The following is a 13,763-nucleotide window of genomic DNA, read 5'->3' on the forward strand; positions in this document are numbered from 1 at the left end:
TCACCTGCTGTGTGGGGGAGTCTCATCCACTGGGAACCAGTGTTGAGTGACTGGGGTACAATGGGCAGAGGGTGGGTGCTTAAAAGGAAACACGTCTTTCCTCCTGATTGCAGCCATTGCCATGCTGCAGAGAGTTCCACCCTAAAATGAGAGCACATGAACTGTGCACGCCTCTGGTGCCCAGACTAACTTGACAATGTGCATTGTTCATATTTGATTTAGTTTGCAATAAAAACTGCAATTTAACATTATTAAGCATTTCAATCATATGTTTACAGTGCAAATTTAGAGTCAAAATCTGTTAGAACAATCAGTTAGAAATGTTTTGTGATTTGTGCGACTGTGGGATTTTCTGACCAAGGTAAAGACAGGGTGGAATAACACTTTACATGATAAAATGCTAAAAAAAAAAAAAAATTTAGTTGGTCCTGGCTAAAGCCAGGTTCAAACTTGTTTTGCAGAGAGGCCAAAATTTTTGTCAGTTTTGGTTTTACCTGGTGTACTGAAAGCATTTGAACTGGTTGACACTTGACCTTTACATGAATTTTAGTTAAATTAAGAAAAATTATGCTGCTATATGGTCACAGCTATGCAAGTTTTTCTGCCATGGGCTCCTGAGTAGCATTGTGCCAAGATACATGGGATAAAACAGCATATTGCTTGATGCTCTCTTTCATTGTCCATCATTGGTGTTAATGTGTGATCTGATCCCACTGTTAGATTTTGTTGAGCTTTACTGTACTTCCTGTATACCTGGGACCTGCAGACATACTGCAAATAGACTTTTCATAAAATTTCGTCCTATAGAAGTGTAGTATTAAAATTCTAACATTCACATAAAGCAATATCCAGATATTTTAGCAAAAGAGTATTAGTTTTCACTGCCTGATAGAGAGACAGACAGAGAGAGGGAGAGAGAATGTGAATGCCGATATGAATGTCAACCTGAGCTTAAAAATGGCTACAGCAACTGTCAGCAGTCGACAAGGTGTCTCTGGTGTTACTTCCTTATGGGGCCATTAAAGTCAACGGTCAGGTCACCAGTGCTACAGAAAAAGATGTTGGAAATATACTGTTCAAATGAACTGACCTCTGTGGCTATCATGGAGTTAAAGTAATTCATTTTCCAACACAGAGAAGATTTGTGGATATAACCTACTGCAGTTACTCTTAACAGCCCATGTGGGCCACCACAGTCAGAAATAGGTAACTCAGTAACACACAGTTGCCTATTATATAATTTGTCTATTATATTTTCCATCAGAGAAGAAAAGCCCTAGTCATTTTTTACAAAATCTAAAAAAATCCATCACTAGAAATACACATTAGTGTACTTTTACAGCCGTAACATTTAAATCTTCAAGCTAATGTGAATAACAGCTAATTCCATAACAAGATTATTCCTAACGACATGTATATAATGTCCCAAAAACTGATGCTATATCTTCTAAACAAGCAAGTGTTTTGTCTCCAGTGGAAGCCACACAGACTTTAACACTGCCTGTTCTTCTCAGCACAGTAACTTTGGGCCTGCACTGATGTTCTCCATTCTCTCGATGACCCTGGAGGAATTTGTTTTAAGTTTGTGTTTGGTTGATGTTTAATTTTGATTTGTCTGATTAGCTTGTCTTTAAATTCTTAATTTCCAACTTCCCCACCTCAGCTGATGATTTAATTTGGCTGTGTCTATCTGATAAGGATAGATTAGGTTATATAGAGTATAAAACAAACAGTATTTCCCATTTTCAAATGATTCAGCCAAGGAAACCAAAAAGGTTGGGAGTGAGTTCAATTCACCACTGAACAGGGTTATATTATTTTTTCAATAACATGAGTTAAATTCAATTTTCAGATTTTTCAGATTTTAAACTTTTTTGAAATATCTTTTTTCAGTTTTTATTATAACACAAATTTACTTCCACCACTAAATGTTTGAGTATAAAAAACACTGCTTTGCATCCAGTTCATTTTGTAATATTGTACAATTAATCTGCAACTATTCTAATTATTCATTAAAGTAAACAAAGAAAAATTACTGACTCCAGCCTCTCAAAAGTGAGGAACTTCCTTGTTTAATGTGATGTGTAAACTAAACATCTTTAACTTTTAGACATTATGAGTGAATAATTATCAAAATTGCATTGAATTTGCAACAGATATTTTCATAATGAAGTCATAATCTGTAATTAGAACATTCAATCTTGCAGTCAATGGAAATTTCTGATACAATACTTTCCTATTTAAAACTACGTGTTAGCCTAGGCTAAATGGATCTGTGTCTGCAGACAACGTTTGAACATTTTTAAAACTAAGCAATAGCCCTGACACTCTTAGCCAGTGCAAGACAAGCACCGGAGAGACAAATCAAACACACCCCTGCTCACACACCCACACTCACCCACACACAGTGTCAACAGCAACCATAGCAACACAGACATGAGGACAGCTTGGGCAAAACCATTTTTACTTTGGCAAGGCACCAAGTGTATGAACACTAACACAAGCACACAAAAATGCGCACATACACGAGTACACTCACTGACACACACTGATTCAGTGACTGTGCAAACATAATTCATAACTAACATTTCCTTTGTTTTGCACTTTTTGTTCCAGACGCCCATTTTGACCTCCAGTCCCACTTAACTCCACAGGAGAGCCTGGAACACAACGTACAACCCAGAGGAAAACAGTAACACATTATACACACACTTTTATTGGTGCAAAGCAGCAGCTATCAGTTTATTTTCTACAATGTTGCTGCTTAAATCATTTATTTTGAAACATGCCTAAAACGTCGTTGAAACCATCATGTGTTTCACTTTGGGTCAGCACTGTCACTTACACATGCTTTCTGTTTTAATTTCAGATCCCAATGATTTTCATGATAATCAGTAATTAAACCTGGTTAGCATGTTAGGGCTGCACAATTCTGAATGCAAGTTTTAGGGAAAGCATTTTAAATAATATCATAGCTTCTCCAGTCTCCTTGTGGCTATGAGAGCCTGTCAGGTATGGATATGAATTCTGTTAGTTTTTATGGCTTTGATACGCGTTTTCTCAGGACTTTTCGGGTGGTTAGAATTTGTGACTTTACCTGGATGTGCTGCACTGATGGCAAAACACTACCATCATCACTACTCATCAACATGTATATATCAGCAAAAGTTCCACACAACAGAGAGTCGTTGTCTTTATCAGCACCATGGGTGGGGTTTCCTTCACCCTGCCTCTCTTTGTATTCATTTTTTTGTCGGTCTTTTTTTAATGTGTTACTGTTCTGTCCCTCTCACATGCTTTCCTCTGCCTGTGCACAGCGCATTATGTGGTTTAATATGGTATTGTCTTACAAATGCAATTTACGGAGAAATTAGAAATGCTTGGTTTGACACAGAGAATCTACCTACTCAATCTACCTATTCATGCAACTACTGCAAAATAGGAATAGGTGTAGGAATGATATTTCATTTAGGTATCAATCACAATTGTGATTTTAATACCATCAGTCCTCCAGCACTACTGTATGTATGGTAGACAACATGGTGAAAAACATGAGATAAACTGTATGACACCATTTTGGCTTTGCATTGCCTGGGAAGGGGGAAGGGGCTACAAGGAAAGAAATAAAGTGTTTTTGGTTTGACTGGGGACACTGCTAACAGGTGAGCTCCCCCTTTCAGTCCACATTCCTCACATTACTACATTCCTCTAATCACTTCAGGATCACACACACACACACACACACACACACACACACACAAAAGAGGGAGACTGATAGAGAGAGACAGAGAAAATGGGAGGTGCAGTGAGGTGTTCGTGAAAGACAGAAAAAGAACATCTAAAACTGGTGCCTACGTATTTTAACACCAATATTGCACAAGTCTGCACACATTGTACATGTCTACAGCTGCTGGTCACACAACTCAGAGGAATGGAGCCTCATCTGCAATATATGCTGATCAAATACCCCACCACATCACACCTTATCTATCCTTGTCAATACACAACACACAGAAAAGGACTTTTCTTCAAAGGTTCTTTGATAACGATTGTTGCAACACAAACAAACCCCCTCTCTGAATAATGACGTTATACAAGACACTGTCAGTCAGCACCAGATAATGATAACAGAGCTGAAAACCAGCTAAAGATAACAAAACCAACCCAAAAGATCACAGGCTAATTTTAAAAATGTCATCAGAAGTATTTGCACATGGCATTTCAACAAGAACCCAAATAAAATTACCACAGTTTTTTAGACCGTCTAAAGGGAAGCTGGACATTCTGACAGGCATAAAACATTGGCAAGCCCAGTATGGTTTTTTCTTCATTCTTAAGCATATCCTTGTTGCACCATAAGTCATTTAACCATTGACATAAGCTGCTATAGAAAACAAAACAGGGTTCATTTGTGAAAAATTTCAGGACCATTTTCTTGTAATGCATAGAACAATATTAGTTAAAAAACTCCGCACTGTCTGATAAAAATTGAAAATGACTCACATACAATATCATGCGAGTAAAACGCCAACACAAATAACAGCTATCTTACCACTGAATCAACACTTCTCAAATGCAGTCACATAGACAATTTGACACAAGATTAAAAGCTTGACAGAGGAAGACTCACCTGAAGCTGTCCCTAGCCAGACTTCCATAGCTGTCTGGTCTTTCCTGTCTCCGTCTGTATAAGTCTGAGTTTGACAACTCTTTCAGTCTCAGAGAGTTCATCGCCCCTTTGCCTCTCTCTCTCCCTCCCTTCCTTCCTTCCTACCCCTTGTCTGCCGAGAACACTCAGTCCACAGATATAGGGGTCCTCCAAAGAAATTGTGTGTGTTAATGTTTGAGTGAAATAAAAAGTTTAAATCTTGTGCTGCACTCGGTCTCTCTCTCAAACACACCTCCAGGGCTCACACCCTTGAGGAAGGACATATACAGAGGTGTGGTCTCACAGCCTACACACCTATCAGCTACTTCTTGCTCCACCTCCCCCTCCTGCAGCAGGTAGAGGGGAAATGCCTCAGAGGAAAGGAGAAGGAGATAGATAAGAAGAGAGCTGCATTGCCCTTTTCTGGCCTTTGCCCTTGTTGCCTCTCTTTGCCTCCTACTACTTTTTGTCTCATTCCTCTGTTTAAGAAAGTGACAAGAGAGAGAATTGAAAAAGAAAGGTTATTTTCCCTTCTTACACACAGACATTACACAATTGTACACACGATGCGTAAGCTGTTAGTACAGATAAGAAGTTATGTAGAGTAGAGATGCACCAGTCATCCTACGGGGGCGTATTTGAAGTCAGCATCAGAGCCTGACCAATTGTGGATGTTTGAGGCCAAATGAGAAATCAACACTTTAGAGTAAAAAAAATATACTAAAGCACTATATCAGCCAGCACGTACATGGACATTGTTGGCATTTTTGGATGGATTTGTCCTCTGTTGTGAACTGTGAGATTATTTCCCAGACGAAACAACAAACTATTGAGAAAGGCTAAAATGTCAAACGATGAATAATTCATCACAACAATGTGTGGGAACAAGGACTCCTCTCCTCTCTGATAGACACAAAACAGCCGATGCACAGTTTCAGGCGCAGCTGATAGTCGCCTCTCAGACATGTTTAATTACAAACACGAGGCAGTGACATCACCAAAGCAGGAACAGGTTGGTCAGAGTATGTGGAACCAAACAAGCAAAGTCAACAAGAAACCACAGAAGGAACCTTTGTAAACAGAGCTCAGGTTGTAGTGTTGTAACAGAACATGCAAACTGTAGCCTGAGCAGAGTCTGAGGCATTCCTGAAAAACACAGCTCTCTGTTAACCTGAACACCAACCAAATATGAGTCAAATTTAATACAAATTGCAAACAGCTAACATTACCACTTATCTTTGAAAATGATTGCCACCTAACACCATCTTTGAGTGCTCTAATTCTGAATTTGACTGATTGAAATCTAACATGACTTTCTTTAGGGAAACTGTTATTCTGTCTATACCTTTCAGTCAATGTCTGTACCTGTCATTATAGATATTATCTATCTGATGGTGTTAAACGGTTGCTTGACAGAAACCATGTCTTTCCATGACACGTATAAACAGTTTTACCATGCAGATGCATCCGCAGCTGCTTGTCTTGACCTGCTCAGCATTCCACATGGGTTTGACGAACACACACTCATGGAAACATAGAATGTGAATGTTGAACTTCAAGCTTCACATCCTGAAAGGGCCGCAGCAGGGTCACAGAAGCACAGGCTGACATGTCTGAGTATGCCATAACATTCATGATGAATCATGGTTTTAGGCTTTAAAAGTGTGGTTTCTATTCTCTGCAATCATTATACACGTCTGAGCTCACATAACCTGTAATTCACTCCAAATGGAATGTGCATTTTCTTCAATTTGTCAAGCAAATTTAAATATAAATGATGATGGTGAATATAAGAACCATCACAGCATGTAACCTGCCTTACATTTCAAACTGACTTAAAATGATGATGGTGATGGCACAATGACGACTGTGGGATTCAAAACCTAATGAAGTGTTTTGGATTGAAGCTGCATGTAGCCACAGTTTTGCGTATAAACATGCTGAGAGCTGTTTCTCACACTCTCTCACACACACACACACACACACACACATCTGGCAGAAACAGCAGATATTTCCAAGAGGCTCCACATGCTTCATAAACAACCTCTCTACCAAATGAGTGCACTGCCACTGTGTGGACAACACTGGTAATACAGCTCTTCTATCAACTTCAAGCTCTAGTCTCATTACAACAACCCTAAAACACTGTAATGACTAAAACAAATGTGATGTGTTTAATTGATTGTGGAATTACTGTTTATTGGACAAATGAAATCAGCAACTTCACTTGCATTTTCAAACATGTCACAGCCAACTGAACCTTGGCTCCAAACATGTTCTTGAGGTGTTGTGAGTTGAATTACTCATATGTTCTTCACATTTACTAAAGTATCTCATTACTGTGTCTCTGTTGCAATTATCCCACTTTCCATAGGAAATTTAAATTAATGGGAATCCTGGCATCTCTCGCACACATAAGAGGAAGTGTGCAAGCGAGCACATACATAACAGTCCAAATGCTGAGCCACTGCTCAAAAATGCACGCAATAAAACCTCACTGAAACTGAGCCGACTTTCTAAATGATACACTTCGCTGAAATGCACAATACAACACTCAAAGGCACACTGAGGAGCTGCACAGTTCTACGAACAACACGATAGTATCGTTCGTACATCAAACACGAAGCAAGTAGTGGTGCATAGCTGCTAATGCTACTACAATTACAATGACAATAATTACAACAAATAAACTTATCTTACCAATGTTTTGAGTCAGACTGTGGTGTAGATATTCAGTTGTTGCTAAATTCCCTTTGCTGTCACTGCAAACACTCCTACTGCTGTTATCTCAGCCTGCATGGCCACATCACTTCCTATTTGCTGTGGGGTGTGGGTGTGTGTGTGTGTGTGTGTGTGTGTGTGTGTATGTGTGTGTGTTTGTGTGTTTAAGATGGTTGGAATTAAAGTCAGCACACAAATCTCTAGTGGCATGTGTATGAGGAGGAGGAGAGCGTTTCAGGGAGATAAAGGTTGGTGTAGAGAAAGAGAAGGAAGGAGTAAAGAGTCATGATGAGATGCAGGGAACCCTCAGTGACCTGACTGAATAGATAATTAAGTTCTCATAGACCTGCCATTTTGTGTGTCTCGCCAGCTTCTATAGAGGAGGTGAAAGGTCAAACCCAGTGACCACAATGACTTTCACTGACTACATGTTGTGTGTGTGTGTGTGTGTGTGTGTGTGTCTGGATCCATCAAAATCATGGGTGTCTCACTGTGATTACATTAGACAAAAACGTATCTGACTGTTTTGCAAGTGTCTGTGATATTACCTTAACTTTACAACTCCAAGCTGAAATAGAAATTGTTCATATCATCTGTAAATTGACCCCTAAGGGTAGAGGGAAAGAGCTCAGAAAAGACATGTTTAAGTTTAGGGGATGAGGAGGAGAGGAGGAGACAGGGGGCCAAACAGAAAGAGGAGATGAAGAGAAGGGCAAATGAGCAAAAGGCCCTGGAGAAGAGTGGCTTCACTGGATAACGATGATGACAGTGGAGGAGGAGCCCATCACAAGTCTCAAATTCACTCTAAGTGATCTGAAAAAGTAGCAGCAGAGGAGGCGTGAGAAGGCTGAGCTTTGCCATGTGCAAGGAGTGGATGACTAAGCCAGTTTCAAGGGCCTGACATCTGAGGTGAAGAGCCAGGAGGTCAGGCTCTTCACCTCAGAGGTCAAGCAAATAAAACATTTCCTTATATATGGAAATAAACATATTTCCATTCCCCCCTCTACCTTTCCTCAATCTCATTCGCCCTCACCCTCTTCACTTCTCTCCCCCCTCTCTCCCTCTCTCTTTCTTTCTCAACCCAGCCGGTTGAGTCAGACATCTGCCCACCATGAGCCATGTTCTGCTTAAGGTTTCTACCCCTTAAAAGGGAGTTTTTCCTTCCTGCCACCGCCAAGTCCTTGCTCATGGAGGAATTTTGAATAAAGAGTATGGTCTAGACCTGCTCTATATGAAAGCAGGTCAACCTTCAGTATAGATAAAATCAAGTACTTATTTCTATTAATAAACTGACATGACAGCCTGAAAACAGATTGAAGGTGTTGTTTTTTGTTGTTTTTTTTTTTTTACAGATAATTTCTTAAAAATTAAAAATTGTATATATTCTGTGTTTTTCACAAATCTGTATGTATTCATTTAAAGCTTGTTGAGTAAAATCCTACGACAACACATAGGACATATTGTCTCTTTAATCACACACACCTACCATGGAGGAACTACTGTAAGAGGACCAGTGTACATCCTGTTGTTCCACACTTCCTTCTGCATCAGTCAGGCCGTTTTCTATCATTGGTTTGCTGAACACATACTACATACTATATACCATTGAGAAAAGCTTGTGATGACAGTGTTTTTTAGAGTCATCACACAGACAAGTCTTCAGAGCCTCTATCCGTGCACAGAAGCCATAATGAGTTCTAGTTTCACTGTGGCATGGGTCAGCAGAAACTAGAGAACACACACTGCTGTGACGTTTTATCAGCAATTAACGACAGTTTACTTCCATTAAGGCCAATTGCTGGGTCCAACTGCATGAGATACAAAAGTAACTCACGGTCAATGTTATGAATTAGTGTCCCATAAGAATGACTAGTATGGAGATAACTTACAAGTACAAAAAATATACCCTGCAAAGACAAAAAATAATACCACATGACCAATGCGTCATCTGGTTGGATGTAACTAAGTTTACATGCTCACCATCAATCTATATGAAGTATCACTGAACTCGGTTTAATTTGAAGACATGTTCTAATTATTGGTCTGAGACTGGCAATGAGATGTTAACAAAAGGTAAACAAGAAAAAAAATGTTTGCCTAAGTTTGTGTAAACTAGGTGGTCGTGCACTTAATGCTACGTATTTTTATCCCACCAACCAAAAACTGTAACTTGTTGACTTCAGTTACCATTTGATCTTTCACCAGCAACAACCACAAACCCACCTGCTGACTGCTCATTTCTGATTTGGCTTAGTCTTAAAAGGCTGTCATCCTCTTGTCCACAGTGGCACTGCGGCTGTTCAATCTGCTCTGCTCTTCTCAACCTCCTGGTCACATACATTGACTCATAGCACCACATGCTGCCATGGAAGGTGAATTACTCTGGACATTTGTGAGAAAATCCATCAAAAAAGATTGTGCCAAATGTCATGAGATATTTTTCTTTTCTTTGCAGGGTACATTTTTAGTACTTGTAAGACATGTGTTTGAAGCATAATATATTAGAAATATGTTTTGTATTTGTTTGATAGGTATGTTTTGTATTTGCAAAACAAAACGCATTAGTTTGTGAAAGGTGTTTTGTATTTATGAACCTCACTGTGTTTGTTAGTGAACTGTGGGGAATTTGTAAAACATGTTTTCTTTATTTTCTAAACTTTTGGCAGGAAATTAGTTCCATAGACTAGGAAGTCAAATTTCTAATTCTAATTTAACATCTCATAGTTGTAATTTTCTAAGTCACACATATGTGACAGAAGGTCATGAAGATGACAGTAGTTACTTGTGCATATTATGGCCTTACTTATCATTAACAAAAGCAGTGATTGTATCACTCTAAAAGTTTTATCACTGCACAAGCCTCATTGTTTTCTGTTCTGCCCTATTCATTTGTTGCAGGAAGCAAAATAACATTAGACTTCCTGAGTCTGCCTCACATTAAATACATTCTAGTGTGAAGAAGATGGTGGTAGGCCTTTGTTGTGCTTCCCGGGCTGTAAGATCATGGGACATCCAAATCCCCCAATGAAACCTCTATAATTTAAACTACCATAGAAACTCATTGTACTCAATGTTAAAGGTTAATAATCCAATGTAGTATCAACAAGCAACAGTATGTGTGAGTTACAATAAACATTTCACATTCCCTCACGCCACATGCATCACGTTAGTACACACACAGTCCAGATCCTACATCACACAAGTTCATGGCTCTTCCAAACAAGGACAAATTCACACTGCAGACTGAGACATTCTTCTAAGCTCTGGTTGTATCAACACACTGTGGAATCAGATAAAAGCCTACTGCGTTGGGAATGCAGTAATCCTCAGGCTTTTTAAAAGACTCGCCCTCTTATTGCTTTAAGTGTCCATAAGGCTTTATAAAAGCCAGATTCATCCAGGCCATAATTAACTCAGCGGTGCACACAGTAGCATTCACACGAGTGGAAAAAATATTGCTCTGACTAGCATTCCCCAGGGAATGGATGGTCAGGAAGTGGTTTGGAAAGCAATAACTACTGTCCAGTGAGTTTGGTTGGACATTCCTGTGCAGGGAGGAGGTTGATCTGCAGAAAATGGAGAAACATCCTCTTTCCTTCTTTAAAATATCCTTCTCACTGCTGTTCTGTGAATCTATCACTTCTGTCTAAAGTGTGAGTCTAGGATGACACAAATATATCAAGTTACCTTTGAAGCTATTTTGGCTTTTTATAATCAAAACTGTACAATTAGTGTGTTAAAGCCTCTGGTACAACACAGGGGAGAATTCTTCCAGATTAAACTTTATAATTATGTTTATGATTTTTTTTTTTTTTTATGTAGATGCAGACATGTGAATAGTATGGAGTATGGGGATTTTACTGGCAGTCTTGAGTAAAGTGAAACCTTTTTAAACCATTATCAATATTGGCATAAAGCTGTCATCACGCTGTTTAAGATGAAACTACATTATGAGGTAGACGTTTCCAGTTAAAGAGAGTTACTGTTGCAGTACAGTTTGATTTATTAATATGTGTTTAATAGTTAAATTAGAAAAAACAAAACAAAAACATTACTAATACCAACGGGATGAACTGCACGTCCACACCCATTTATTTACAAAAGCTTTTCATGTCATTGTTTCAAGCTTCAGTAACTTGTTAGCTAAAAGCTTCCACCAATAACACAGTGGGGGGCGCTAGCGAACAGCTAAAGTGGCCAACTTCAGATTGCAGCTTCACAGAGACATTAATTGTGTGTGTGGCGCTAATGTGATTTAACTTTCCGCGATAAAAAGCTACTGTCTCAAATGCGCGTACGCCAGGTTTTGGTGAATGAAGGACAACGTTACCCTGGCCGCTTTTAAATGGAGTTAATCGTGATTAAATTTCAGTTTTCCTAGCATAAAAGTGGAGCCGACCGGGACTGCGATTTTTTTTTTTTTTTTCCCTACGAGCGTCAAACTGTCAACTTCCCAACTTTTCAGGCAAATGTCCCTCCCAGAGAAACACTTTTAAAAAACTTCTCACTTACCCATTTGTCATTTCCGTAATGCCGAGCATCACTCCGCTCTCTCCCAGTCCAGACTTGTGTTTTCTATCCTCTACAGCAGCCGCCCAGATGTTGTAGGGACCGGGATGCACAGCGACGTTAGCGGAGGTAAGCTAGCAGAATGGCGATGACGGGCCTCGCCTCCGTCCAACCGTCAACACGCACTTAACGGAACATCACACTTCCGCTGGGCACTTTCAAAATAAAACCATTTAAACGACACCGAAAAATATATTACCAAGTGTTAACTATCAATTTCATCAGAGAGTAAATGAAAGCATATGGACGTTAAAATACATAAATAAATAAAGGTGAATACATCTACATTTTAATAAAGATTTCTTTAGTCTTCGTGATACATAATAACAATAATAACAATACTAATTCGGTTGTTTTAAAATTAAAATATACTTTATGTGTTATTGGCACAAATATGTTTACGTGTCAGTTTTTTGGTTTGCTTTAGATAATGCCTGCATATGACGAATAATAATGAAATAATAAATAAATAAATAAACTGCTTTACTTTCTGTTTGTTGTTTTTTTGCTTGTTTTGTTTTTTTACTCATATAGACCACAGCCATTGTTAATGTTAATACTAACACCTGTGCTTTTCCTGTCAAATACTGGCTGTGAAAAAGGGCTCTTACATGTATTGCTCTGATCTCTTCCGAACAGGAGAAGCATTTCGTGACGTGATGGTGACAGTGAGGTGGAGGAGGCTGCTGATCATTTAACTCAGGCTGGACAAGAGTAGTTCTCTCCTCTTCTCCCCTCCACCTCTCCAAATCTCCCCCATCCCCGTGCCCTCCCTGTCTCCCTCACCCTCTCATTCTCTCCACCCACCTTCACTTAGCCCTCTACATTTACTCTTCCTCCCTCACCTCTATCACGTCAAAAACTAAAACTAAAGCCTTATGTTGACAGGACCACTGCACTTAAATTAAGAGGGATCAGTGCTTTTATTTTGAAAACTGGGCACTGTTTTGCTGTGTATCTCGACGGGAGCTTGTGCCACTGGAGAATCACAATTTAGGTCTAACAGCCAGAAAACTGCAAGACCCGCCCTGCGAACTCAGTGCAACTTGTGTTTTTGGATCAACACATTAAACATGTGTGTGATCGGGCTGACACCTCTGCTGCTGCTCCTGCATCCTCTGTAGTTTCACATCATGTACATCTGATCGCATCAGCTCAGGATATATGGAAAGTTTTCATTCTGGAAACTATACAGAAGTTCAACATGGCGGGTGGGTGTCGTGAAGAAACCTGTCCCAGACCGAGAACAGAGAGAATTTTTTTTTTTTTAATAACCATCCGCAGGTTTGTACAGACGCACTTCATGGAAAGACTGTGTCACCATTAATACCGAGCAGGAAAATAAGAGGATAAGAATAAATGCCAAATTTCAATTGCAAAGAAAATATTCGGGAGAAATGCATCACATAACTGCAAGGTGTTAATAACAGTGCTGCTCCCCAGGGAGGTAAGCGCATAATAACATGTTTACCCTTCCTTCCAGAAGCAGATATGGCAGCTTTTATATGGCTTTTCCTCCCCTGATTGCGTCATGATACCAGAAACTACATTTATTTCCTTAAAAGGAAAGCCCCTGCACCCCCTTCCCTCCTTCAAGAGGGGAGGAAAATCATAGTAACTAAAGAATTTCATAGTTAAAACGGAACGACTGGTGCATCTGATCATATTACAGACTGAGACTGAAGATGGGAAAGTTAATTTCTCCTTAGCAGATTTGTCCAGCAATAAAACCAAGAACTGTAAAGTCTGAAGACATTAAGAGGGGATATGAACGCTTGTGTTTTTATGTTTATCCCTTTAGCCCCTTCTGTTAAATATCTTATGA

At 39.4% G+C, this 13,763-nt stretch overlaps 1 protein-coding gene across 6 annotated transcripts in view; it reads right to left on the bottom strand.

Annotated features, from left to right (window-relative positions):
• Positions 1 to 12,037, bottom strand: part of lims2 (LIM and senescent cell antigen-like domains 2) — a 29,398-nt gene extending 17,361 nt beyond the window's left edge. The window contains exon 1 of one of the 6 annotated variants that reach the window (XM_071501972.1): positions 11,882 to 12,037. In XM_071501972.1, coding sequence (XP_071358073.1) covers positions 11,882 to 11,910 — 29 coding nt within the window. In that variant the 5' untranslated portion in view covers positions 11,911 to 12,037. Of the gene's footprint in view, positions 1 to 4,630; positions 4,905 to 7,348; positions 7,462 to 11,881 lie in introns of those variants that run through there. The other 5 variants (XM_071501794.1, XM_071501883.1, XM_071502057.1 and 2 more) reach the window with 5 other exon arrangements.
• Positions 12,038 to 13,763: the final 1,726 nt, after the last annotated feature.

The sequence above is a fragment of the Trachinotus anak genome, unplaced genomic scaffold, assembly GCF_046630095.1.
Source record: "Trachinotus anak isolate AG129_WGS33_773 ecotype Australia unplaced genomic scaffold, CSIRO_AGI_Tana_v1 ptg000001l, whole genome shotgun sequence".
NCBI classification, from domain to species: Eukaryota; Metazoa; Chordata; class Actinopteri; order Carangiformes; family Carangidae; genus Trachinotus; species Trachinotus anak.